At 55.7% G+C, this 26,582-nt stretch overlaps 3 protein-coding genes across 9 annotated transcripts in view; 2 read left to right on the top strand and 1 right to left on the bottom strand.

Moving 5' to 3' along the window:
* Nucleotides 1–651: 651 nt before the first annotated feature.
* HTATIP2 (HIV-1 Tat interactive protein 2) lies at nucleotides 652–3,169 on the bottom strand. Its single transcript, XM_042029864.1, has 5 exons — nucleotides 2,987–3,169; nucleotides 2,804–2,911; nucleotides 2,565–2,702; nucleotides 1,736–1,797; nucleotides 652–1,148 (listed from the first exon to the last, which is right to left on the bottom strand). The coding sequence occupies exons 1-5, from the start codon at nucleotides 3,152–3,154 to the stop codon at nucleotides 923–925; spliced, it is 702 nt and encodes a 233-aa protein (XP_041885798.1). The 5' UTR covers nucleotides 3,155–3,169; the 3' UTR covers nucleotides 652–922.
* A 2,374-nt stretch (nucleotides 3,170–5,543) lies between these two features.
* LOC121665529 (selectin P) lies at nucleotides 5,544–20,210 on the top strand. 6 transcript variants are annotated; one of them, XM_042029859.1, is made up of 20 exons: nucleotides 5,544–5,626; nucleotides 9,416–9,484; nucleotides 9,695–9,853; nucleotides 10,841–10,928; nucleotides 13,148–13,537; nucleotides 13,635–13,742; nucleotides 13,854–14,036; nucleotides 16,033–16,218; nucleotides 16,354–16,539; nucleotides 16,675–16,860; nucleotides 16,993–17,178; nucleotides 17,313–17,498; nucleotides 17,632–17,817; nucleotides 17,959–18,144; nucleotides 18,273–18,458; nucleotides 18,625–18,810; nucleotides 18,932–19,051; nucleotides 19,447–19,477; nucleotides 19,670–19,725; nucleotides 19,866–20,210. In XM_042029859.1, exons 3-19 carry the CDS (start codon nucleotides 9,845–9,847, stop codon nucleotides 19,722–19,724), a joined length of 2,658 nt encoding a protein of 885 aa, XP_041885793.1. In that variant the 5' UTR covers nucleotides 5,544–5,626; nucleotides 9,416–9,484; nucleotides 9,695–9,844; the 3' UTR covers nucleotide 19,725; nucleotides 19,866–20,210. The 6 variants fall into 6 exon arrangements, with proteins under 6 accessions (XP_041885793.1, XP_041885792.1, XP_041885794.1 ...); XM_042029858.1 differs by having other exon boundaries at nucleotides 6,047–9,484; XM_042029860.1 differs by lacking the exon at nucleotides 9,416–9,484 and having other exon boundaries at nucleotides 5,547–5,626.
* A 720-nt stretch (nucleotides 20,211–20,930) lies between these two features.
* The window catches only part of ATF6 (activating transcription factor 6), a 73,293-nt gene continuing 67,641 nt past the window's right edge, over nucleotides 20,931–26,582 (top strand). For both annotated transcript variants that reach the window (XM_042029855.1, XM_042029854.1), the window contains exons 1-6: nucleotides 20,931–21,041; nucleotides 21,149–21,213; nucleotides 22,886–22,973; nucleotides 23,294–23,388; nucleotides 23,872–24,001; nucleotides 24,253–24,459. In XM_042029855.1, the coding sequence (XP_041885789.1) occupies nucleotides 20,972–21,041; nucleotides 21,149–21,213; nucleotides 22,886–22,973; nucleotides 23,294–23,388; nucleotides 23,872–24,001; nucleotides 24,253–24,459 (655 nt within the window). In that variant the 5' untranslated portion in view covers nucleotides 20,931–20,971. The remainder of the gene's footprint in view (nucleotides 21,042–21,148; nucleotides 21,214–22,885; nucleotides 22,974–23,293; nucleotides 23,389–23,871; nucleotides 24,002–24,252; nucleotides 24,460–26,582) is intronic.

The raw sequence follows: 26,582 nt of genomic DNA, 5'->3' as shown, positions 1-26,582 counted from the left end.
AGTTCCTCGACCCCAAGCACAAGGCCTGAGAACAGCCGGGGCCGCGCCTGGGACACTGCACTACTCCTCATGCCTGCTCCATGCCCACAGAAGGAACCTGCTCCCCTTCTGGCACCTGGGCAGGAGCAAGCCCCCTCCAAGGTGTGCACAGGGCTGGCCTCATCTTTTGCACATGCAGAGCACTCCCGGGAACACGGGGCTGGGCTCAGGCTCATTTGTGCCCGGAAGGAAAGCCCAGAGGGACAGGCGTTTGCAAGTCAATGCAAGTATTTTCATGGTGTTTATGTGACTACAGGTACCAAGTGGCAGCCCACGTGTGAACAGCAGCGTCCCCAGAGCAGTCCCTCAGCACCCTGGGCAGATGAGGACAGGAGTGTTTGCAGAGACCTGCTGCAGGCAGAGGCACCACTCCCAGCGCCTCAGCAGCTGCGGCTAGGCATCCAGCAGCTCTGCTATCCAAGCAGCACTGGTGCCCCCGTGTGCTCTGTGAGGTACAGCCTCCACACAGGCAGCTGTGCCTTGTCTCTGCTTTCCTGTGTCTGTCACCTGCCTGCAAGCATTCCCTGAAGTGACACAATCTGAGCAGACGAGGCTGGGTTGTTGATGCGCAGGTGACAGACATTATTTCAACACAAAGCCGGCACAACCAGATCAGTCATAGGGTTTTATTCAAGGCCTGGATTACACCATCTTTACCCATATTAGTGTTACAGACCCACGCAGCAGAGCACACTGTATGTCAGCAGCCAGCACCTGCATTTTTGATCCCTTGACAGAATCAGCCACAGTGCAAAAAAGTGCATATACCTCTGGCTCCACGCTAGCCATGCAAGCACCCCACGCCTCTCCAAGCACGCATCCATCCTCAGCCCAAAGAGCACCTGAATGGTGACTCAAGCTCCTGCCTGCCATCCCTTTTGCTCTATGTGCCCTGCTGTGGCACTGCCTTTCCCAGCTCGTGGATGGCCCCGTTCTCCAGCACCTTCACCTTCCCCTCGCCTGGCTGCAGCACACAGGCCACCATAGCCCTGGCCACCATTTCCACAGGCACCGAGTAAGCGGTCGGGAAGACCCGAGCCACAACACCCAAGAACTGCTGGGCTATCCACTCCGTGGGCCGGGACTCCTGGCGCTTGCACAGCAGCACCCTGCAGGCCAAGGAGGTAAGGTGGGTCAGCTTGAAACAATCCCTGGGGGAAAGCTAGAGACTCGCACAGAATTCTCCAGCAGCACCAAGGCCCAGACCAGCTCCCAAAATCCACATGGGCTTGGGGGCTTTGGCAGGGTCATGAAACGTGACAGAGCTGAGCCCTTGGACACTAAACTCCTTTCCCCACTGTGCTGCCAAAAGCAGAATGCCAGTTCTCCTAGGCAGCGAGAGCACAGTACAGCTGAAAGGTCACAGGTGAGTGTTCCCTCTGCAGAAGGTCAAGGTCCATCTGGAGTTAAGATCTGACCTATGTGCCCCAACCTGTGCTTTCAGCCCAAGCCTCCTGTCCGTGCATGGCACACGGCACCAGTATTGGGATGGGCCACGGGACACCTCAGAGCTTGTTCCCTGCAGCACTGGGAAGCAGTCTGCTCATCCATGAGCTGCATTTGCAGCTGGTGGCATTCTCCACTCCCCTCCCCAGCCCTGCCCTCATGGATCCTTTCTCTTCCTCCATCTCCCAGCCTGCTGCCCTGCCAACCCTCCACCCAAGCCCTGTGCCCTCCCTCCTCCACCACTACTCACGCTGGCCGGAGAATGGTACAGCGATCAAAACCAACAGCCTGGACCAGGTTCTCCACTTCTCCCTGTCAGAGCAGTCAGGCAGGATGAAAGGAGACAAGGATGACTGCAAGCACCATCCTTGCCACCCCATGAAAGGGCAGGAGAGAGCTTCTGAGCCGTGGGCAGGATGGCACTAACGCCAATGCGAAGCTGGAACAGGCCAGGGAGGGATCAGCTCTCCAGGCCAGGCAGCCGGGGTGAGTGCCCACGGCGGACACAGACCGTAGGTCAGCAGCGCACCCTTGCAACCATCACGCTAAACTGCAACAGGCTGCTCCGGAGAGCATCTGGAGTCAGCATCCAGCCTAGGGATGGATCCACCCGGCACAAGATGCTGGCAAGGCAGCTGTGAGTCCAGCAGGTGGTGGGAGCTGCAGCACACAACGTACGGGGAAAAAAGCTTTTGCGACAGATATGGTCCTACCTGGGGAGCCTGTGGGCTTTCCATCACAGGATAGTTCGTGTCTCACCTGAACACAGCCCTGAGCGTCCCCACATAGCTATGAAGCCATCGCAGCTTGAGGCTGGGGAGCTGGGGTTGGGGTAGAGACCTCAGCAGGTCTTTCTGGGGTTTGAGGAGGGAGACAGCTGCTGCATGCAGGTGTCGTGCTGCTTCAGAAGAAGCCAGTTGCATAGCTGTCCAGCCAGCCCCTTCCCTTGTCCCGCAGCACCAGGAGGACCCCCAGAGCCATTTGCATCTCAAGACCTCAGGTCCTGCTTCCTTCCCGAGCATCCCAGCATCCTGTGATTCCTGCAGAACACCAGGATCCCACCCCAGCTGCCCCCTCACCTTCACGCGGAGGTAGAGGAAGCGGCTCTGCGCGTTTGCCCCCCGGGAGGACTGCAGGACAAAGTGTTTGCAGCCCCCTGCCCGCGCCAGCTCTGCTGCCTGCGCCACGTAATCCCGGTCCACACGGACAAATCCGTCCTGCGAGGGGAGAGGAGGGTCAGTGAGGCAGGGAGCGGGCGGGCAGGGGAGGGGACAAGCGGGACCCCTACTCTCCCGGGGACAGGGGAGTCCCCACTCACTGCGCCAGCCTTGGCCCTGGTGGTGCCCAGGCAGCAGAAGCCCACGTCGTGTCCCTGGAAGGCGGCGGCGTGCTCGCCCAGCCGCTCGAAGTCCACCACCGCCTGCTCCTGCGGGGAGGCCGAGGGTCAGCGCCGCCGCCCCGGTCCCCGCCACCACGGCCAGCCCTGTCCCAGCCCGCGCACCACGGCCGCCTCCGCCTCCTCGCCCAGGCTCAGCCGGCGCCGCCCGATCAGCGTCACCCGGGCGAAGACCCGCCGGGCCAGCAGCTCCCGCAGCAGCACCCGGCCCGTCTCCCCCGAGGCGCCCAGCACGAAGCAGCTCCCGCCGCTGCCGCTGCCCGCCGCCGCCATGCCGAGAGCAGCGGGCGGGGCCCGGCTGGGCCGGGGCGGGGCTCCGCCGCTGTGGCGTTCCGTGCCGGGGGAGCCGCAGCCGAACGCAAGACGGGGCTGTTCCCGGGGCAGGACGGGGCGGCCCGGGGCGGGTCTGTGCCCCCCGAGCCGGGGGCAGCCGCAGGGAGCCCCCCTCAGCCCGGCCGCTGCGCCCAGCGCGCAGGGAACGCGTCTCTCGGCCTGTCCCCGCCCGTGTCCCTGCAGTGGTAGAGCCGAACGCCCTCCGGGGATCCCTGTGCCCGCCTCGCTCGGGCGGAGGGGATGTGCCCCGGAGGGATGCTCGGAGGAGTCTGTGACCTGTCCGGCGGCTCCTCTCCAAACCCTACTGGGTTCAGTGTGTGCTGCCGACGGGGGTGCCCGGCAGCTGTGTCCCGTGGGCAGGAGGTGGGTCACCCCTGCGCCGGGCAGCCTTCCAGTGACTCCAGCGTGAAGCAGTCACTGGTGCATGAGCAGCAAGGGCATGAAGCCCACTTCCTAGGCAACTCTCGCTGAGCAGGTCCTGGGGTGTGCTGGCAAGTACAGACCCCTGCTCCGGGTGCCTGCCTGTGCGTTGTCCCTCTTGACAGGGACGATGCCCATCATCACCGGGCTGGTCCAGGTCCCACCAGGACATGGCTCTGGAGCAGACATGTGGGCACCCCGCAGCTCTGCACAGCCACTCCCGTGGTTAGCATCCAGGGGCCCCGCGGCACCTCGATCCCGTTTGTCCTGATTCCTGGGGAGGGAGGTGCAGAGGCCTGAATGGCTGCTGTCGGGATCAGCCAGGAGGTTTTCCAGCCTGGTGTGTCTGTCAAGTGCTCTCCTTTGGCCGAGGGCTGAGGATGAATCCCAGGTGCACGTGCCGTTTGCGAGGCAGGACGCGCGTCATGACTGTCCCCGGGTTAATGGCTGGCATCCCGCTCTACCTGCCAGTGTGCCGCCAGCACCCACGGCCGCGCGGCCTGTCCATCGGGCTCTGCTCCGCAGCCACAGGCAAACCCAGGTGGGTGAACGAGGGGGAGGATGGGACGTATCAGGGCTCGGGGGTACTGGGACGAATGCTTGAGAGTGGGAGGGGAAGAGTACAGTTCGACAGAAGTACCAGCAGCAACGTATATGGCCCATGTGGTATGTTAATAGGGTATGGTATGCTCTAGGGTTTCATGGCATGGGGGAGATACCACTGGGGAGGGTAGGATCGGGATGCATGGGAGCCATGTTCCCACCGCTCATGGTCTGCTTCTCCTCCACGGCAGGGCTCCGGGGGGCCAGGCAGGTGCCGGAGTGCCCGCTCTCCCGGTGGCATGGAGACATGGTCCCGGCGCAGCGCTGCCTTCGACTGCGTACCCCAGCCAGCAGCCTGCTGCCCCGACTGGATGGCGGAGCTCCCCGACGCCCTACCCCTCTCCCGCCTCTCCATCCCTGGCACCCACGACTCCCTCAGCCTGTTCGGCGGCCGGCGCCTGCGGTGCCAGAGCTGGGGCCTGGAGGCCCAGCTGGCGGCCGGCATCCGCTTCCTGGATGTGCGCTGCAAGCTATCGCGGGGTGAGCTCCGCATCTACCACCTCTGCACCTTCCAGCGGGCCAGCCTGCGCGGCGTCCTGCGCCGCACCCTGCGCTTCCTCCGCGCCCACCCCGGCGAGGCCGTGCTTATGCGCATCAAGGAGGAGCTGCCCATCTTCTCCCGGCCCGGCTTCGCTGCCCAGCTGCACCGCTGCCTGCTGGAGGAGGGACAGGGCTGTGTGTGGTGCCGGGAGGAGGTGCCAACCCTGGGCCAGGTGCGCGGGAAGATCGTGGTGCTGGAGGCGCTGGCGCGGGAGGTGCTGGGCATCCCCTACGAGCAGCTGAGCATCAGCGACGCCTGGAACGTGCTCTCACTGGAGCGCAAGTGGGCCCGGGTGCGGCGGCACCTGGAGAAGGCGGCCGGCGGAGACCCCGCTACCATGTACCTGACCTTCTGCTCCGGCAATGGGCTCTTCACCTGCCCCGAGGAGGTGGCCCGCTTTGTGAACCCCCGCTGCTGCCAGCACCTGCGGCGCCGGGGCGGCCAGCCCGTGCGCTGGGGGGTGGTCATCATGGACTTCCCTGGCGCAGGCCTTCTCCGGCTCATCGTGGACAGCAACGGCCCGCGGGCCAAAGGACGCGGCACAGCGGCCCCCGGCACCCCCACGGTACCGTGCCGGCACCCCCGCGGCAAAGGGGACGGACGCCGCAGCCGGCACAGCTCTGCTCGCTGCCCGCGCCGCTGTCCCTCGGGAAGGACGCTGCTCCCGGCCCCGCGCCTCAGCCGAAGGACGTCAGTGCCTGGAGGGCAAAAGCGGGTTTCTAGGTCTTGCAGAGCACCGGAAAGCCTTCGTGGGATAACGGTGTGACAGCCGCGGAGGCAGCAGAGGAGGGCCGGCTGTGGTCGGAGCCGGGCAGCCCGGCGAGCTGCGCCCTGCCCTGAGGAGCCAGGTACGGTGCCGGTGCGGGGCTGGGCCACCTGAGACCCCACAGCGCAGCAGGGGTGGGTGGGGATAGAACGTCCTACCTCACCTCCTGTCAAGCCAGTGAGTGCTCCCGAAATGCCTCTCTGCAAAACAGTCCTTTTCCTTTCAAGGGTAAATGAAAATAAAAAGAAGCTAGGAAAGCACTGCCTATGTTGCCTTGCCATTTCCTGTCAGAAAAGACCTTTTGGTTTTGCTGCTTAGATGTGAAGGAGCCTGTACCTCTCTGCCCATGGATAAAGCCCAGTTAGATTGGTGTCTGTGACCATCTTGCTCTTAAAGCAGAGCTGCAAAATGTCAGAGGAGTAAGAATTCTTCTCAAAGGTGACAACAAGTGGTTAGGAACGTCCTTCCCCTCCTTATTTTAGCTTTTGTTTGTTTCTTGCAGGGGCTTGCCCCAGAAGTCAAGACTCTTAGGGAGAGCCAAGTTCAGCAAGTGCCACCCACCCTGTGCATGGAGAGCTGTATGGCCCTGGAGTCACACACCCAGGGGATGCTGCACTGGGCAGAGCTCAGTAGTTTGTAACAGCAGAGGTAGCGTGGACAGGGCAGTTTGTAGATCCACAAAAGCAAAGTGGTTGAGGCATAAAAAAGACTTTAAAACACGTTGTGCCAGTGCCTGCCCTACCTGCAGATAATAAATCAGTAATCTAAATAGACAACACAATAGCTCATTGGAGCAGAAGGATAGCCAAGATGCCAGGGGAGAAATCATCACCCAGGAAGGTGCCTGCTGTATCACTGGCAGCAGCCAAGCTGGACCAGCTGTGTGCTGAAACAGTGAGGTGAGAAAGAGAGAGGAACTTTTAGAAGAGGAAACCTCAGCCCTGGCCTGCCAGGAGGTGAAGAATGTCCTCTAGGTTGCCTCTGTGTCGGGTGAAACACAGTGCCTCCTGGAGGGGATGCCCCAGGATTTCCTGGCCAGAGGAGAGGATGTCTTTTGCTGTGCAGGGGCTGGCCTTGGCTGGAGACACAGCTCCTAGTGCTGAGCATGTTCATCTGCTGCCCAGGGAGTGGAGCAAGTACACAGCGGGTGACAGACAGAGGAATCTGTCTCTGGGCTTGCTATGTGAGACGGGAGAAGGCTGAAATTTCTGCATTAAACCAGACGTGACAAAAACACTGGTTGATGTCCAGGGTGAGGGTGGCCTGCTCCATCAGCTGCCAGTGCCTCCTGTGCCTGGGTTGCCCCCACACCAAGCCAGTGTGACTGGTACCACTCTCCTGCTGAGAAGATGAGTTCCACTGGGGCAGGGCCAGGTGGGTCCGTGGCCTGTCCCAGCATTCCAGGGATGCACAGTGGCATGGAGAGCCCCGCAGGACACAAGCAGAGCAATCGCAGTTCACAGGAGCTGTAGGCTGGGTGGTTTTGCTGTCACTTAGGGCAAGGACTGCCTGCCTGGCTGAAGAGCAGCCCCTGGACGTGGCACATCCCTGCAGCTGCAGCCCAGCACCCCGTATCCACCCTGTGCCTCAGCTCACTGGCAGGGCAGAGGTGCTGCCTGGGATTCCCCGGGTGGGCAGAGTCACTTGTTTATGCCCTACCACTCAAGCAGTGAGATAATGTCAGTGTTATCTACGCCCCAAGCATCCTGTTTGGCAAACCCTTATCTGTGCCATGCCCATGTGGCTTCTGCTGGGTGCCAGGGAGCCGGCAGGCAGCACAGGCAGGGGTACTCAGTGAAATGGCTCTCCATCACCAGCTTGGCAGTGAAAGGCAGGAGGCAGAGAGCTGTCCTATAGCTGAGGTCATAGAAACATCTCTGAGAGGGTCTGGATGGGCTGGGCAGGAGTGATTTATTTCCCAAAGCTACCCCGATAATTCATAGCCAGGTCTGTCCCAGTGCCACAAGGTCCCTGTGGGTGGGGGGTGCAGGGTACCTGTCCCTGGACTTCTGGTCCTGGCCAATTCTTGCAACTGTCTCAGTCTGTCCAAACCAGGGTGGCACTCAAACGCATCTCCCAGTGTCCAAACACTTTGAAATTGTGAGAAAGATTTTATCAGGTGCTGCCTGGGGCGGGGTAGCAGCTGATAACAGGGTGGAGGAGGAGGCTCCGGCTGCTGGAGCTATGCACTGGGAGACTTGCCCAAGGGCACCCGCAGCTCAGGGACACCCTTTGGGTCAAGCACTTCCTGGGGACCTGTGGTGGGAGGGGATCTCCTGCCCGCGCTCAGGAGATGCCTCTAAAGCCTCAGGGAGAGCCGCCCGTGTCCCCAGGGAGGAATGGAGGAATGGCAGCAGCGGGGCTGTACCCAGGCGTGTGTGTCCTCGCCGGTACCACCGCACAGTCCTGACAGGGTAGGGTCGGGTGCCCCCTTGCTCCTGTGGGCTGCTGAGCCCTCCCCGGGGCGAGCGGGGCTCCCAGGAAGGTGCCCGCTGTATCGCCGGCAGCAGCCCGTGTCGGGGTGACTCGGTTCCTCTGCGGTTTGCGGGGACATTGCACAAGGAGGGGAACAGGCTGTGCCACCGTGGGGCGGGAGCTCTGCCATAAACAACGCACAGCCGTGCCCCTTCCCCAGAGGCAGAGCCTGGGCAGGGCTCTACGGCACAGAGAGCATCGCCCCGACTGTTGCTCAGCAGCGGGGCACAGCAAAGGAGGCACTTCTCCATTCCAGATGCCTGGGTCCAGAGGGACAGCGAGGAGGTGACACAGGAAAGTGTCTTTGTGCCTGCTCCCTTGAGCCCATGCTGAGCAAAGCCCTGGCTGGCAGCTTGTGCTGTGCCCTCGGAGGGGTGGCTGGGGGATAGGATGCACCATCCTGGCACCTGGGAAATCCCTGCACTACTCAGGCAGGGACAGGCACTTCCTTGGTGAGCAGGGCAGCAGGAATCCAGCAGAAGCATGTGCCCTGCAGCATCCTGAATCCCTTCCAGAGAAGCCAGCCTTGGAACCCACCTGAGATGTGAAAGGGTTCCTGGAGATTAACCAGCTCCTAGCAGAGCTGAATCGGGTCGTCTCTCCCTCCTAGCACGTGTACCTTTTCCCACTACATGCAAAGCAAGCCTCAGTATCCATCCTGCCATGTAGGATCCCCTCTCTGAGCCCAGGCATGGGGCACCTGCCCCCACAAAGAGCTTGAACTTGGTCATGTACTGGCTTTGCAGCAGCAACAGCCTCTGCATCTCAGCCACCTTGATTCATTCAAAGCAATAACAAAAACTATCTGTAGTTACAAAAATAAAGGTGGGGGTATTTTTCTTTTTACTGCTCTGCCCTACCGTGTTGGGTTTCTGCCCTACCATGTTGGGTTTCAGCAGAAGTGAAACTGGCAGGGGCACAGCGTGCTCTGCCCTGGGGCGGTGTACCCATGAACATCCCTCTGAGTCCCATCAGTCTCACCAGTAGAGAGGCAGCTCTCACCCTGACCAGGTTACCCTCAACATCTGGAGCTGCTCTCCTGCCCCAGCAGCTGCCCCTCAGCCTCTCTGCCTGCCTGGCTGCTTCTTCCCTTCCCATAACTGACTGCTGTCCGCAGATGAGCTGCTAAAAAGCAAGGGCTCCTGAATTACTGGATGTACAGACTCAGCAATTCCATAAAAATAGACAACTGCAGTAAAACATTTTTCAAGGAAGATATCCAGAGACAGGAAACAAGGTTCATTTATACTGGCCAATGATAAAGTAATTGTAGTGGGTTATGGCTCTTTGTGGGATGGGTTCCTCCTTTTGTCTAGAATGAGTCCTGGTGGAGCAGTATCAATTTCTCTGGAACTGGAAAATACAAGTAACCTGCATGGCTCTTGTTTGGCTTTAGCTGGAAGTGGGCAGAGTAATTTCTGCAGAAAAAGCTGGCCAAGGCAATTCTACTTACGAGCAGGACAGGGTAAGAAAAGATTTATTATGATTATAATGATTCAAGGGGCGGTGGACACAATTAGACATGTTCTTGAAACACTGGTGGAAATTCCTAACGGATGTTAATAAGTAGGGGGGAAGTTCCTCTGGCATGTTCTTGGACCTTTCTCATAAAGACTTAAAGGTAAACACAGAAAAATACATTGTGTAAGTAACTGTTTATAAACGGTGTATGAAGATTCACAGCCAGAGCAAAAGGCCTGCATGCGAGGAGAGCATCTGGCACAGGAGCTGCGAGGCTGTGAGCCACACTCCCACTCACCCACGAGGGACCTCATCACCCCTCAGCCCTCCCCTGTCCACCGACCACCAGTGTAGGCACTGCCACATGGACATGGTGAGTCAGAGAGTTCTCGGTGCTCTGGGCACTGCAGACGAGGGCTGGGCACTTCCTGGAGGGCCTTTTGCCACCTCCTGGGGTGCTCGGGCAAGCCTGGCTCATTGTGGGTCATCTCCTGTGGCTGTCATGTCCCCAGGGCAGCGTGGGGATGCACCAGCTCCCATGCCATGGGGCTGCTGCCGAGCTAGGTCCCATCAGGACCGTGGCCAGTGCTGACCCCACTGTTCCCCTCCGGCCCCGGGCTGAGAGGAGGGTTTTTCGGGGCTGGAGAGCTCTGTGGTGGGGGAGGCAGGGGTGTGGGGCAGGATGTGGGCTGGCAGCGGGGCTGGGATGGAAGGGGAAGAGGCCAGGGGCAGGGAGCGATGCGCTGCACGCTCGGAGGAAGCGTGAGCAGCACTGCCCACCGCGGGACAGCTGCCGCTGGCTGGGCACGGTGCGTCTGCGGCGCCGGCATGGTACGTCCCGCTCTTTTCCTTGGGGATGACTCAGGGTCTGCCTAGAAAAGGGGATTAGGGGAGCGCAGGGCTGTGGGCAGGCACTGACAGGAACCGGTGCCGCTGCTGGGGGCTGTGGGACACATAGCCTGTCCCAGAGACACTCTGCCCGAGCGACCCCAGGCTCACAGGAGACTGCCAGGGACACAGGGCACTGCTACTGCAGAGGCAGATGCCAGCCCTGGCTGGGCAGGAAGGGGCTCGGGGGGCACAGGACACGGCCTGGACTTAGGGGTTCCCCAGGAGTGAAGTGCATTGCTGGCAGTGTCTCCCCCACTGTCCAGCTGGGCTGTAGGCACAGCTCCCCCGAGTGCCTCACTGGAAGGGGCCCTTCCTGCAGCAGAGCCATACCTGGCTGGGAGCACCATGTGTGCCTGCGTGTGAGCTGCCACAAGCAATGTGCCCTTGTGTGTGCCAGGACTGCCTGGCAGCAGTGGGTGCATGTGTGAGCCCCTTGGGATGTGCATGCTCACGTCTCCCTCCCTGTCAGGGCTCTGCTGTGGGACTGCGGTCTGCTCGGAGGACACGGACTCTGGGCTCTCCTGGCATCTACCTGGGCATCGCTGCCATCGCATGGGGTAAGCCACCCACCACCCGCTCAGTAAGCCCAGTGTGACCCTGCTGCCAAGCAGTCTGCAGGTCTGGGGAACTGGAGAAAGGCAGCATTGTTATTTTGGGGGCTCATCAGTCACACCCCCCAGGGCTGGATCCTCCTGGCCTGAGAGGGGGTTGCCCCTCCTTGTGCCAGCTCCCTCCAGGCAGACCGTGCTCCCCCAGGGAGGGCCAGGCCATGCCTGGGGTCCCTGCAGGGTGTTTGGTTCCCCAAATGCAGCGTGGCAGCTGGGGCACTGTACTGTGAACCGGGGAAAGGCAGCTCTACCCCCTGCCTACAGCCACGCCCGTGCTGGGGACTGGGGCATGGACATAGGCACAGGACCCACAGGTGTAAGAGTTCAGAGCACAGCTGGGGCAGCATCAGGGAAAGTTAAAGCTGCTAACTAACATCAGGAGTATAGAAGCTAATTTGGCTCTGCTGCCTGTAGGGTATTTCCTTCACGTACTGGCATCGCACAGAGCAAAACCTACTGGTGCCTGCTCTGTCTCTGGCAATCCTCTGTGAGCTGAATTATTTTCCTAAGAACCTTAGTGAACGAGCTAAGGAATAGAAATGAGGCAAGTGCAGAAGTGTCAGGAGGAGGCTGAGATTTGGCTCTGAGAGGAAAACAAAAAGACAAAGGCACCTCAACTGCAGTGGGTGCTGAGCACTACCCTGGGAAGAGGTATCAAGGCTGCCAAGGGAGCCAAGGGGTCAAAACACAGGAAAACAGTGCCCACTTGGGGCTCAGCACCAGGTGGGGCAGCAAGAGGTAGCATAAGACAGGGCAGATGAGCTGTGCCATGGAGAGGGTGTTACTGGTGGAGCTGGAGGAAAGAGGCAGGAGAACACGTGGAGGATGGACATGGAGAAGATGGGCTTCTTTGTGTGAGGGTAGCAGGTGGCTGCCCTGAGCTGTGCTGGGGAGCAGCAAGGGCCAGGAGGAGGGTGGTGGGAGCTGAGAGTGGGGCAGGCTCCCAAAGGTGCCCTGAGTTCCTGTCCTGCAGCCCCCAATTCCTGAAAGGTAAGGAGGGAACCACATTTTCCTCAGCTTCAGTTCTGTTGAACAAAGAGAAGAGTTTGCTCTTTCACAGGGAAAACCAGACAAATTATGGGAAATTACTTAGGAAAATGTATAATAATGGACCAAACAACGGTCCTAATTAGACTTTAGAAGACCTGTATTTGCATCTAATCTGCAATGCCCAGATCTTTGTCTGCATAACCGCAGTGTGATAGTGCTCTCCTGAGATACAGGGTAAGCCAGGCTGGTTGTTTGGAGCAGACTTTGATCCCCATTTCACTTTCTGCACAGATGGAGACACGATATCCACACATCGCTTTCTGCAGTTGTGGAGATAGCTGCTTCTGGGGAGAATGGAGGAAGCTTCTTTCTGTGGCTAAAACCCTTTGATTGCATAAAGTTGTGGTGTGAAATGCTGTAAATAAGAGCAGGGTTTCAGCAAAGTGCCCTTCACTTCTGGGTGTGGGTTCCAGTTACTTTCTGGCTTTGCCCTGCCTGGTGGGCATGACCATGATGTGAGCTTGACTTTTGTAAGACCTTGTTTTGCAACACTGAGTTTTACAAGACTCTTTAGACCATCTCTGGCTCAGATGAGCAGGTTGGGGTCCAAGGGCTTTTGGGGGTGAGGGTATACTGGCTGCTCTGCCTTGCTGCAATCTGACTCTCCTGTAGCAGGGTAAAGCAAGAAAACCGAAGTGGTACACATTGGCACTCAAGGAAGGAACTGTGTTTATGGAAACATCTTGAAGTGGGGCTTTCCCCTTAGGGAAGCCTTTGTGAGCAGGGGAACAGGGCCATGGGGCTGAGCTTTCAATCCTTACGCTGGAGACAGGGTTGGCATCACTGCTTGGAGCTCTTCTGCTTCCTGTGCTCCGCCTGCCCCATCTCATGCTGCCCCATCTCAGCCTTCACCCTATCACCTCCACCTTCCTCATCCCTGTGCCATCCCCCTCTGTCATCAGCTCCTTCTGCCATGCCTGATCCACCCAGGTCTTTGTGTACCTAGAGCCCCATTCTCATCCACACTTGTCCCTTCATCTGATCCCTTCACCCAGCTGGTCACTGGCATCTCTTGGCCATGAGGCAGGCTTAGCCCACCCTCACATCCCAAGGGATCCCATCCCTGACCCGGCTCCCAACCTTTCTGCATCAATCCCAGACCTCATCCTCTCCCACAGGCATGGTGCTGTGGGTGGAGGTGGGTGCCTGGACGTACCACTACAGCGACCAAGGGGACTACACGTGGGAGCAGGCCAGGAATTACTGCCAGACCTTCTTTACTGACCTGGTGGCGATCCAGAACAAGCAGGAGATCGAGTACCTCAACAAGAGCCTGCCCTACCATGCGCGCTACTACTGGATCGGCATCCGCAAGCTGGGCGGCATCTGGACCTGGGTGGGCACCAGGAAGGCGCTGACCAAGGAGGCGGAGAACTGGGCACTCGGGGAGCCCAACAACCGCCGCTCCAACCAGGACTGCGTGGAGATCTACATCCAGCGGCCGCAGCAGTCTGGCAAGTGGAACGACGAGCCCTGCAACCGGAAGAAAAAGGCGCTGTGCTACCGTGGTGAGCAGGGGGACTGCAGACCAGAGCTGGATTGGGTAGGCTGGGGACCTCAGCAGGGTGGCCAGCAGCTCCTGATGACCGTCCCCTGTGTGTGCAGCCTCCTGCCAGCCCTTCCCGTGCAGCCAGCGCGGTGAGTGCATGGAGACCATAGGGAGCTACCGCTGCGAGTGCTACCCCGGCTTCCACGGCCCTGAGTGCGCGGAGGGTGAGACATCCATCCCCATCCCTCCCTTCCTCCCTGCTGGAGAGTCCAAACCCTGGTGACAAAGCAGGGTTCCTGTGCTCCTAATGGGCTGTGGTACCGTGTCTCTCCCAGTTGTGCAGTGTGCCAAGCTGGAGCCCAAGGGAGTGCGCATGAACTGCAGCCACCCCTATGGAGACTTCAGCTACAACTCCACCTGCAAGTTTGGGTGCCAGGAGGGGTTTGAGCGGCGAGGGGCGGGCATGCTGCGGTGCCTGCCTTCCCAGGAGTGGTCAGCAAACATCCCCACCTGCACAGGTAGGGCCTGGCAGGGGCAGGGCTGGCATTGATGCTTTGCAGGGACCAGCCCTGTGTGCCCGATGCTGCTCAGGCAAGTCTTGCTGTGCCCTTACCTATTGTGGAAGCATCTCCTGGTGCTGCACGTGGGGTGGGATTCCCTGAGGAGACTACAATGGGCAGAGCAGCTGTGAGCTCTGGATAAGCCCCCTGTTCTGCCTGGCTGTCCCAGTGCCCTGTCTTGAATCCCACTCAGATGTCAGCGCCCTGTGTGCACCAAGTGCAGGGTCAGGACGGTGTCTTGGCTCCTCTGTCAACCCCCTGGCACTGTCTCTTACCTCCCAAAGCCCACCCTGATCTGCCTTGGGAAGGTGTTTGGTATCTTGGGAAAGAGGAAAGAGGGGCTGCTGTCCCACAGCCAGGGGAAGGTTCTATCCTGGCAGGGATGGGCCACCTTGAAAGGGGACAAGGACTCATGAAATGAGGTTACATACAAGGTGGGAGGGACAGAGTGTGGCAGGAAACAACAAAGGAGAGAAAGCTGTGGTATGTTATGCTGCAGGGGCAGAGAAAGTCTTCCTGTCAGTGGCTTGAGGGTTTGCAGCCAGGCACCAGGCATCCCAGAGAAGTGCCGGGGGTGCAAGAGCCTTGCTCCACCTTTCCTGTGCTGCTGTGTGGTACACCTGCAGCCTTGCACAAGAATGGGATGAGTCAAGGACTGGAGCAGACATGGGACACAACTGGGGACCCTCTGTATTGGGAAGGGTGGGGAGTGGGCAGCATCTTTGTATCTATATTCTTTTTTAAAAAAGCCTGCCTTGAAGTTACTGCTGCTGTTGCCTGTGCGGGGTGGGCCTGTGGTCCAACCCAGGACTTGCCTTAGGCAGCTGAGACTAGCAAAACTTTCTGCAGTTAAGGGGAACAGGCATGGAGATGTGATGTGACTGTTTCGTAACCAGCATCCCCAGCAGGGGCAGGCTCCCAGTTTTGTGAAAATCCCCACAGGCAAGCTGGGCTGAGCCTGTGTGCTCCAGGCTTTTCAGGTTCCCAAGGCCTTGCTTTCCCAGCTTGTTTTCTTCCTGCTGGCTGCAATATGACTGATCTTTGTTTTATTGCAAACAATCAGATGAGTCAGTTGGTCACCTGTGCTGATAACGAAGTGGTGTTAGCAAGTGCTGCCACCTGGGGTTACTACAAAAACGAGCAGAGCAAGGCTGCAAGCAAGGCTGATGGTGCTGCAAGGACTGTGTGGGACAAGGCTGCCTGCCCTGCCTCAAACTCTGCCTGCCCTGCCTCAAATTCTGCCTGCCTGCAGCCATTAAGTGCCCATTGCTGGCTGGTCCCAAAAGGGGCTGGGTTAACTGCTCCCACCCACACAGCATGTTCACCAATAGAAACCTCTGGGGATTCTCTGGGAAACCAGAATGCCTGTAAAACAGCTGTGAAAGGAAAAGCCTACCTAGGAAAGTGCTTGGTGTCAGTCTGAAAGCAGAAGGTGCAGCGAATGGAGTCTGTCTCAGCTGGGCTGGATGGTGTTAATGCCCTGCTGGCACTGACCTGTGGTGGTCCTGCAGGCAGCAGAGCCACTCACCCCAACAAACCTTGGGTGCTGCCCTGGCATGCAGCAAAGCATACCCTGGGCACAGGCTGGGGAGGCTGGCACAAAACCCTGTGGCCACTGCAGTTATTTACAGTCCCAAAGCCATCCTCCTGCCCCTGTGACAAGGATGGAGGCTGGTCTCTGCTCCAGTAAGGGGAGGGAGGTGAGTAGGACTGCAGCAGCTGTGGTCCTTCCTCCCAGGGGCTTTGGCCCGGAGTAGTACAAGGGATAAACAGGGCTCTGGCAGAGCAGCAGCTGTGTCCCTGCCAGAAAATCACTTGTATGGCAGAAAAATCATTGTACTAACTACAGTTTTGAAGAGGTGAGTCTGGGTAAGATTTGATTTGGATTCAGCCTGAATCGTTAGATTTAACCTATCTATCTATACCATATCTGAGATCTGCTCTCCCATTGCAGCCATCATCTGTCCGGTGCTCAGTGCTCCAGAACAAGGAGAACTTAACTGCTCCCACCTCCATGGAGACTTTGCCTTTGGCTCCACATGTGCCTTCTCCTGCCAGACGGGGTTTGCACTGGTGGGGCCGGAGAGCCGTGAGTGCACAGCCACAGGGAAATGGACAGGGGATGCCCCACGCTGTGAAGGTAGAGCTGCTGCTGGAGTGCAGGCTGTCACTGAGCCTTGGGGTGACACTGTGGTGTTCCCCAGCCCCTTGCTCCCAGAATTTTAGTCTCCCAGTTCCCAACCTGCTTCTTGATGTGTACCCCTTCACTTTGCAGCCGTTTTCTGCCCAGTGCTCAGAGCACCAGACCAGGGAGAGATGCACTGCTCCCACCTCCATGGCAACTTCACCTTTGGCTCCACGTGTGCCTTCTCCTGCCAGAAGGGGTTTGCACTGATGGGGCCAGAGAGCCGTGAGTGCACAGCCACAGGGACCTGGACTGGGGACACACCACACTGTGAAGGTAGAGCTGCTGCTCAAGGTGTCACAGGCCTCTGGTTGACCCTGAAATGTTCTCCATCGTCTTGGTTCTTTCATTCCAACAGTTTAGCCTTGTAGTCCCCAGACTCCTGCTCAAAGTGCTTCTCTGTCCCCACAGCCATCGCCTGCCCAGTGCTCAGAGCACCAGACCAGGGAGACCTGAACTGCTCCCATCTCCATGGGGACTTCACCTTTGGCTCCACGTGTGCCTTCTCCTGCCACAAGGGGTTTGTGCTGATGGGGCCAGAGAGCCGTGAGTGCACAGTCATGGGGACGTGGACTGAAGATACCCCACACTGTGAAGGTAGAGCTGCTGCTACAACTCAGGGTGTCACTGGCCATGGGATGATGCTAAGGTTTTCCCAGTGTCTCAGACCAAACAGTTCAGCCTTGTAGTATCCAGGCTCCTCCTTGAAGTGTTTCTCTGTCCCTGCAGCCATCACTTGTCCAGTGCTCAGTGCTCCAGAACAAGGAGAGCTGAACTGCTCCCATCTCCATGGGGACTTCACCTTTGGCTCCACGTGTGTCTTCTCCTGCCACAAGGGGTTTGTGCTGATGGGGCCAGAGAGCCGTGAGTGCACAGCCACGGGGACCTGGACTGAAGATACCTCACGCTGTGAAGGTAGAGCTGCTGCTACAACTCAGGGTGTCACTGGCCATGGGGTAACACTAGGGTTCCCCTGAAGCCTCTCAGACTGAACAGTTTAGCCTTATAGTCCTCAGACTCCTGCTCAAACTGTTTTTCCATCCCTGCAGCTGTTGCCTGTCCAGTGCTCCATGCTCCAGACCAAGGAGAGCTGAACTGCTCCCACCTCCATGGGAACTTCACCTTTGGCTCCACGTGTGCCTTCTCCTGCCAGATGGGGTTTGTGCTGATGGGGCCAAAGAGCCGTGAGTGCACAGCCACAGGGACATGGACAGGGGATGCAACAAGATGTGAAGGTAGAGCTGCCTGCTCAAGGTGTCACAGGCCTTGGCCAGACACCGGGATGTTCTCTTTTTGGTCTTCTCATTACGAGAGCTTAGCCTCGTAGTCCCTAGACTCCTGCCTGAAGTGTGCTTCTTTGCCTTGCAGCCATCAGCTGCCCAGAGCTCCGTGCTCCAGACCAAGGAGAGCTGAACTGTTCCCACCTCCATGGGAATTTCACCTTTGGCTCCACATGTGCCTTCTCCTGTCAGAAGGGGTTTGCTCTGATGGGGCCACAGAGCCGCGAGTGCACAGCCGCAGGGACGTGGACTGGGGACACACCACAGTGCAAAGGTATTGCTGCTGCTCAAGGTGTCACAGGTCTTGTGTTGACCATAGGATGTTCCCCAGAGGACCTTCTTGGTCCTCTTGTTCCAGCAGTTTAGCTTCATAGTCCACAGATTCCAGCTTCAAAATGTATCTCTGTCTCTGCAGCCATCGCCTGTCCAGTGCTCAGTGCTCCAGAACAAGGAGAGAGAAACTGCTCCCACCTCCATGGAGACTTCACCTTTGGCTCCATGTGTGCCTTCTCCTGCCAGACGGGGTTTGCACTGATGGGGTCAGACAGTCGCGAGTGCACAGCCACAGGGAAATGGACAGGGGATGCCCCACACTGTGAAGGTAGAGCTGCTGCCACAGCTCAGGGTGCCATTTGCCTTGGGGTGACACTACAATGTTCCCCAGCCCCTTGGTCCCAACAGTGTGATCTCCCAGGTTCCTTTTTGACATGTGCCTCTTCACCCTTGCAGCCATCAAATGCTCAGCACTGACCATCCCCAAGATGGGCCAGGCTGCCTGCTCCCATCTCCACGGGGACTTTGCCTTTGGCTCCACATGTGCCTTCTCCTGCCACAAGGGGTTTGTACTGATGGGGCCAGAGAGCCGTGAGTGCACAGCCACGGGGACCTGGACTGGCGGCCCCACACATTGTAAAGGTGCATCTTGTGATCTCACATGTGTCTGGGAGGGCCCTGTCATAGCAGAGTGCTCTCCTCAGCACCCCAGGCTATGTCAGTTCATCCCCTGGCTTGCCAACACACGTCCCCATCCCACTGCCATCAGTCCTGTCCTCTTGATGCTCCTGCTGTGCTTTATCTCCAGCCATCAGCTGCCCAGTGCTGGCCCCCCCAAGGAGAGGCCAGCTGAGCTGCTCTCACGTGCATGGGAACTTCACCTACAACTCCACATGCACCTTTTCCTGCGAGGAGGGGTTTGTTCGGATGGGAGCAGAGATGCTCCAGTGTGAGGCCACGGGAAACTGGACCAGGGAGCCCCCTGTGTGTGCAGGTACGGTGGGACCCCCCAGCTCCTCTAGCACTGTGAAGGTTCCAACTTTCCTCCAAGCACATCTTGAATATGGTGGGGGGCTGACAACTTTCTGATGTGTGGCTCTGTGGCTTTGTTTCAGAGGATGGTGCCTTCTTAAAGCAAGTCCTGGCTTACAGCAGTGGCTCAGCCCTGGCAGTAGCTGGTGTTGTGCTCTCTGGGGGGCTCATTGCCCTCCTTGCCAAGAGGCTCAGTGACAGAGGTACAGAAATGCTTCCTGCAGCCCACCCTAGCTTTGGCCAGGGGCTCTCAGGCAAGGTGGTGACAGAGTCCCAGGGGAGGCTGGGGTGATCAGAAGAGTTTAACAGTGTGACTGCCTCCAATCACGTGTTTTATTGGCTGAATTGCTTGGGTCCTTGGCAGTTTGTCCAGCTGAAAGCGTCAGCAGCCAGGTTTGGAGGGCAGAGCCAGATAAACACCATCACTCTGAAGAAAGCAGCAAATACTTCAGCCCTCTCCTGGCCCCATCCCATGCTTGTCAAACTCTGCTCAATTTCAGATGCTGCTGATGCAGCTTCTCATGACTTTCACTAAACAGATCTGTTTTTTTCTGTTCTATGTGTTTTATCCCCATGGACATTTCAACACCGTTATCAGAGGAGAAGAGGAAGCTCCTGAAACCCACCAGGTGAGAGTTGTGCTCTGCAGGAGGGTGGCTGTCACTGTCACAGCCCTGTGTTCTCCCTGCTGACACCCAGATCTGCCTGTGTGAGGCTGTTTTTATGTGGGGGCATCTCTGGGGCTGACAGGGCCGTGCTAACCCCTGCCCTTCACACACTCCTGCACTCTCCAAGGTGACACCCTTGTATTTGCCTTCCAGTGACCTAGGAGCCCCGGGCACCTTCACCAATGCAGCATATGATGCTAACCTATGAGGTGAGTGCTGGCAAGACCCTCCCAGCACCCTGTTCAAAATTCACCTGGGTGGCCATCCTCCCAGCTGGGGTACTCCTGGGTGGGGACACCTCTTGGGACTGAAGTGCATAACACCAGCTCCATCTCTCCTCTGCTTCCAGCCTGCCCGAGACTGAAACCCACCATGTCCCCCAGGGCTGCAGGCCCAGCAGGAGCTGCTGCTGGAGCAGAGGGGCTCCATGCCTGTGGCTGTAGCCCGGACCAGCGCTGCCCATGGACACTGCCGCCATGCTGCATGTACAGCATTCTCCTGAGAAGGGGAGGTGTCTCCAGGGAAGACAGCTGGAGACCCACCAGGGGCTGAGGGCCATGTGCTGGGGGCAGCCTGCCACACAACCCTTGGACATTCTCCCACTGGGAATTTGGACATTCCCTGGTATCTGCTCCACTCATGCTTCCACCAACAAGCTTGTGTCAGCGGGATCTGAATAAACACTTTTGTCTAACCAATGCCTCTTGTGTGCCTGGGGTGGGGGGAAGAAGTCTTCATTAAATATTGTGGCCAACAGGACTAGGGAAGTGATTCTTCCCCTGTACTTGGCACTGGTGAGGCCACACCTCAAGTGCTGTGTCCGGTTTGGGGACCCTCAGTTCAGGAAGGACATTGAGGTGCTGGAGCGTGTCCAGAGAAGGCACAAAGGGTGGTGAAGGAGCTGGAGCACAAGTGCCCTGAGGAGCAGGTGAGGGAGCTGGTGGTGTTTATCCTGAAGGAGGCTCAGGGGTGACCTTACCACTCTCTACAACTCCCGGATCAGAGGTTGTAAGCAGGTGGGGATCGGCCTCTTCTCCCAGGCTTGTCCTTGTGATAGGACAAGGGGACACAGTCTTAAGCTGTGCCAGGAGAGGTTCAGGTTGGACATTCGGAGAAATCTCTTCAGAGAAAGGGCGACTGGGCATTGGAATGGGCTGCCCTGGGAGGTGGTGGAGTCACGCCCCTGAAGTGTTTAAGGAAAGACGAGACGTGGAAGTCAGTGTCACGGTCTGGTTGACAGGATCATGTTGGGTCAGAGCTTGGACTCGCTCACCTCAGAGGTCTTTTACAACCGAATTGACTCTGTGACTCTCTCCGGGAACTCGGAGCGCACGCAACACCACCGGCACCCCGCGCGGCCTCCCCGCCCCGCCCCGCCGAGTGTCCGCCGGCAGCCGCCGTCGGGGGCGGGCCCTGGCCGGAAGCAGACGTGTGTTTCGGGAGGAAGGGGAAGCGATGGCGGCGGCCGAGGCCGAGTGGGAACCGGCGGGGCTGCTGCCCGCCCCGGGGGGCGGCCTGGACTGGGGTGAGCGCGGCTTCGGGGGGCCGGGAGTGGGGCTGGGGCTGGGCCGGGCCGGCGCGGAGCTCTCCGGCGGGGCCGGGCCGGCGCTGAGCCCGCTCTCTCTCTCGCAGAGGCTGTGCTGGGCGAGGAGCTGAGCGAGCTGCTGGGCGCCGCGGCCCCGAGGGACGAGCCCGACGTGAGTACCGGGGATGGCGGGCGGCGGGCTCCGCGCTCTGCCCGCGGGGTGAGCCCCGGCCCGGCTCGGGGAACCCCCGGGGCAGCCTGGCAGGAGAGCGTGGCTGCCCGGCCTTCACCCTGCGTCAGAGATATCGACCGCTTAAACACACTGCGGGCGTCACGGCCGGAGAGCGAAGCGGAGAGTGCGAAGGGGAGGGTTCAGGGTGAGCGTGTGAGGCGCCGTGGAGGAGGAGCGGTGTTGTCAGTGCCCCGGTGAAGGTGAGCCCCGCCAGGGCAGCGCTGAGGGAGCGCTTGCTCAGGGCCACCTGAGAGGAGAAGGCTGGGGCTGTGCTATAGCTCCTTGCTTATTAGATGGCTTCTTGTTTACTTCTTTAATGTAAGATTTTCTCAAAAAAACCTTTGCTCGCAACTTTATGCCTTAATCCTCATATTTTTCACTGTCCATTTGTTCAAACTGCTTTTCCTCTCCCAGGGCATTTGCCTCGTGGATTCTCCTCTCCCTGATCTTCCCCCTGCCTTCTCTCTGCCCACTGTGTCCTAACGCCTCCAGTCCAACCCCTGGGTTATCATCCAGTGTAAACCTCAGGTTCTAAGAGCATTCCTACACGTGTAGGACCAGTCACTGGAGAAAATGTGGGAACAGACCAATTGTACAAGGGAGAGATATTCCCCATCAGCTGGTCAGCATTAGTTGTCTGGGTGAAGGCTCTTAATGCACAGGTCACATTGTGGTTTTTTTAGTCATTTGTCCTTTAAATGTGCTCTGATGATCTTTCTCTTCATTCTAACTTGTAAGTACCAATATCTATGCAGTCTGCAGGCTTTTTGAACCTCCCTTCACAAGGTAAGTTGAGAATATAAGAGTCCATCCAATTGCAGGATGGTTTTTTGGAAAATCTTTGTTGTATAGTTGTATAAGCTGGGTATGTGATGTTTATACTTTTTGTGCAAGTGCTCATAAAGCACCACATTTGCATCGGGAACTGAGACTTACAGATGCACAAACAAAAAATGGAGAAGAAACCCCAATTGTTGTTTTAGAGGTCATATGATAAATAATATGTATGAAGTGATTTTAGCCTGTTTGTTTGTTTTAATTTTTGTTGGAAAAGGAAACTGGTGTCCTTGGCTTTAGATGTTGACATCAGTGTATTCAAGTATAGGGAGACCTAATACATACTGTTCATCAGGTCTTGAACAAATCAATCTTGTGTCTCTTTTCCTGCTGGTAAACTGTCCCTGTGCTGTTTTTGTTTGTAAAGCGCTTCGAGAGGTAATGGTGCAAGAGCATTAAATAGATTTTTCAAGGCAGATGAAGGACAGGATGGCACCAAGTTGCTGAAACTTGTGTTTTATGTGAGATGGTTCAATGACTGAACTTAAAATTTTGCTTTATGAATTATCAGTAAGGGTACAATAATTAGTGATGGTCTTAAACTGACCTGTCCCTTCCTACAGGCCTAAGTTTAAAAGGAGTCTTGTTTTGTGTGTTCCAGTTGAGAACTCTCCTTTAAGGACTTTCGTCTCTGCATACCTTAAAGCACCTGAAGTGACTGATAGTTATGTTGTTTGGTTGGTTTTCTGGAGCTGTGAGAATGTGAACGTAATGGCTGATGGTGTCAGTGTATCTTTCTTTTTGTCTTGTCTCTGTTTCTGAACTGTCATTTCAGGAAAATGATCTCTATAACTTTCATTTTGACTTGGATTTGATGTCTTGGGATTCGGACCTTTGGAATATTACGGGCCATGCTTATGCAGGTAATTAACCTATATTTTGCAGGTTTTGCTCTTCCCCCCCGCCCCGTCCCACAAGGGTGAGCTGTTAAAACTCGTGTGGAACTATTTGATGCCCTACAGCCTTTTGCTCTGTGATGAGAATCATGCCGTGCTTCTGTCGGATGGGTACAGCTGGCAAGGGCTGCCCTACAACCCAAGCTGCTCAGTACCTTTAATCTTGCTGTGTTTTCTGCTGTGCCTTGCTTCAGGAATTAAATAGCTGGTGTAGGACAGTGTGTCCTTTACTGATATCCCATTGCCAAAAACTTGTGCAGTAAAATGTCTTTACCTGCCTCTTGCAGATGCAAATGTGAAGACAGAACCCTTATCACCGGCCACTTCCAGCTGCTCGGTCCCTTCGCCATCATCTGTGGACTCTCCAGTGCAAAATGTGCCTGTATGCAAAAACCTCCCTGTAACACAGACAGCAACAGCTCTGACAAACAAAAAGCCCTGTGATTTACTTCTCTGACACAATTCATGGCACAAGAGGAAATAGTTTATTTTCCCAACCCTTGCAAAAACCCGTCAGTGGTGTTTTCTTACCTCTTCTCTGTGACCCATTTGAATAAGAGCATGTTCAGCTCTCTTCCTCAGCTATGTTCATTAGCCGTGTTGGCAAACAAAATGCCTGCTAAAGGCTTCTGAGTCTGGCAGCTGCTGGCCTCTGCCTCCTGTTGCTCTGCTGATGGGGAGAAGTACTTGTTGGGTTTTTTTAGTGTCACCTGGTGTTGACCAGAATTAAACTGCAGAACAAAACCATTTTCCTGTTGGCTGCAGCAGCAACATAGACATGATGAAAAGCAGATGTACTCTGAACTGCTAGTAGACACTTCTCTGAGTTTCTGAAGCATTAATCTCACGTGCTTTCTGTCTGCAGGATGATGTGGACTTCAGCTGTAGCTCCCAGATGTCTCCCATCTCTCTCTACAGCAAGAGCTGCAGAAGCCCTGCATCCCCTGAAGGAGGTGGAGGGAAGAAGCCTGCTGTGAGCATCTCTTCTCGATCTGGTATGAGACACTGTTGTGGTTTGGCAGCTTGAGTTACTTTCATCCTATAGGTAATATGTGTGTTGTCTTGCATCCAAATTATTAACTAACACTAGATGTCCTATCATTTATGACTTGGATATTTGATCAGATATGTTTATTTTTAACAAATATTATAAATGGGTAAAAACCCCCACATTAAAAGCCACTTCATTATTGCTTGAATTATGTATTTTATACCTTTTGGCCCAACTCTCTTTTTCCTTTTCTAGCAAATAATTCTGCAAGGGGCCTGAAGAGGTGTGGTCAGACAGTGTCCAGGCCTTTGATACAACCCAAACCCCTTTTGCCTGCTGTGCCTGAAGCTCAGGCTAACATTGGCATCCCAGCTAAAACCATCATTATTCAGACTCTTCCCACGCTTGTGCCACTGCCAAAGAATCAGCCAGTTGTTAACATCCAGCCAGCACCTCCCAAAGGTAGGTGAATTGTCTTGACTGGGCCAGGTCTTGGTGGCGGCATTGTCTGTTTGGGATGGCTGATAGGATGAAGTTAGGTTTGGTGCATGGAAGAGGAGGAATAGGAGAAAAAAGGGTCCTATGTGCTTTGCTGGAAAAGCTTTAGGTTGAGAAGATTGCTTTACTCCTCTCATCCAGTCCTGTGAGAAACAGCACTCACACGGGCATTGTGTAAAATGGAAGACTGGATTATGTAATTCCATTATTTGGAATGGAAGATGGAGGCTGTGCTGAGCACTGGCAGCTGTGGAGATAAAACTGCTGATTTGGAAGGATCTATAGGGATGCTTTGCCCTGCTCTGCTTGCAATGTCAGGTGGTGCATAAGGTGATTACAGTGCTGTTCTGTCATAACCGAAGCAAGATCCAGCAGAATCAGTTAGGATGGCTTGAAGGAAGCTGGAAAGCTTGGGAGAAGTGATACAAGCTTTTTTTTGCCCACATGAAACTCTTCCACAGGATGGTGGGAGCATGAGTTCATGGCTTGTTAGCTCACTAAACAGCATTAAAGAGAATGTTGTGAAATCTGCTAAAAATTGAGAGCCGTGTCAGAGGTTAGAAAAGCTGCTGATGTTACCAAGAGGAAAGTGACTTCCTGCCCCGTGATAATTCTTCAGTGCTACAGGTACCCTGTAACCGATTTTTGGAGTTCAAAATCCAAAGCATTGTTTCACTCTCCAGCCGAGGCAGCAGGGACACTGCTTGCCTTGCAGGAATTGGCAGCAGGGACACTGCTTGCCTTGCAGGAATTGTCAGCTGCAGTTGCTCGTTTCACCAGCTGATGGCCACAGTCCCTTGCGGTTGATTGCACAAGCACTGAGGCATGGAAGGAAAAGGAGACAAATTCTTAAGGGCACGTATCTAGAAATTATTGCAATGATGAAAAATTTGTCTCCATTACTAATTTTTCTTCCATCAGGGGTTCAGCCAAATCTGGAGATGCTGACATTTGTTGTAACGTGCCTAAGATTGTTGGACTGCTTAAAACACAGGTCAGCACAGTCAGCATGACCTAATTCTTATTCCTTCTGATGTTCCAGCTGATAAAATACCATCTGGAATAAGGAATGCTGGGGATATGGATTTCTTTGGATATAAGTCTAATTCTCTGAAGATCAGCCTCTCCTTTTCCTTGAAGAAAAGTCAGGACAGTAGTTTCTGTGAGACAGTATAGAGGAAATACTTTTGAGACAGTATTTCCATGCTTTCCATTTACTTTAACTGATGGCATGTTTAGAAATTCTCTTGTGCAGCTTCCATAACAAAAACCATAAGGATCTTTTTTCATCAGTCAAAATCCCCTGTATATGACAAGTTGAACTTGGAACTACCAGTTTGAAATATGCCATTATCTTCAAAGAAGCATGAGAAATTATATTTTCACGGTCCCTTTTATAAAAGCTTAAAGGAGAAAGCATGGTCTTAGAGCATCGTATCCTTTATACATTAAAAAAATGTTGAAATGGTCTCAAATTCATCATTTAAGATTCTCAAATAGGGTCGTACTAACTTACGATGTCTTCAAGATTGTGTCTGCAGCAAGAAAGGGTGTAGTTTTATTCCATACATAAAAGATCTTGGCGCTGGGTAAATTACTTCACTTTTCACCTTCCAGAAGGCTGGGTAAATGCTGTAATCCATTGTCGTGCATTTTGTTTGGAATGCTCAGCTGGAATGTGCTCTTTCTGAAAGCTGCCGAGGTCATCCTGTTACAGAGGATTAGAGAGACATTAACAAAATATTACTCAAGCACCTGCTTTAGTTAAATGTAGTTGTTGGACTGAAGTTTCTTGGAAGTGACTGTTTTTAATTCCATTTCAATCTCTGTCAAAATTACCTCATTTTTTCTGCCTGCTTTTCTTTAAGCTCTATTCAGCTTGTGTATAAACTTTCTTGCATAAGACATTTTTCTAAAAAACTGGTCTTAGTGTGAATTGAAGCTTCAACATAAGTTTTGAAAGTGTAACTTGCCTTGTTCTTTTTTGTTCATCTTCCATCTCTCTGCTAGTTTGAATTGATCTGTGTGGTATGAGTCATTTCTGTGTAGTAAGTTTTCCATTGAATACAGCAATAAAGTAGGTATAG

This window comes from Corvus kubaryi, unplaced genomic scaffold, assembly GCF_017639235.1.
Source record: "Corvus kubaryi isolate FWS band 111438036 unplaced genomic scaffold, C.kubaryi_AGA036_p1.0 37334, whole genome shotgun sequence".
NCBI classification, from domain to species: domain Eukaryota; kingdom Metazoa; phylum Chordata; class Aves; order Passeriformes; family Corvidae; genus Corvus; species Corvus kubaryi.
The sequence above is the reverse complement of the archived record's forward strand: the minus strand, read 5'-3'. Positions and strand labels throughout refer to the sequence as shown.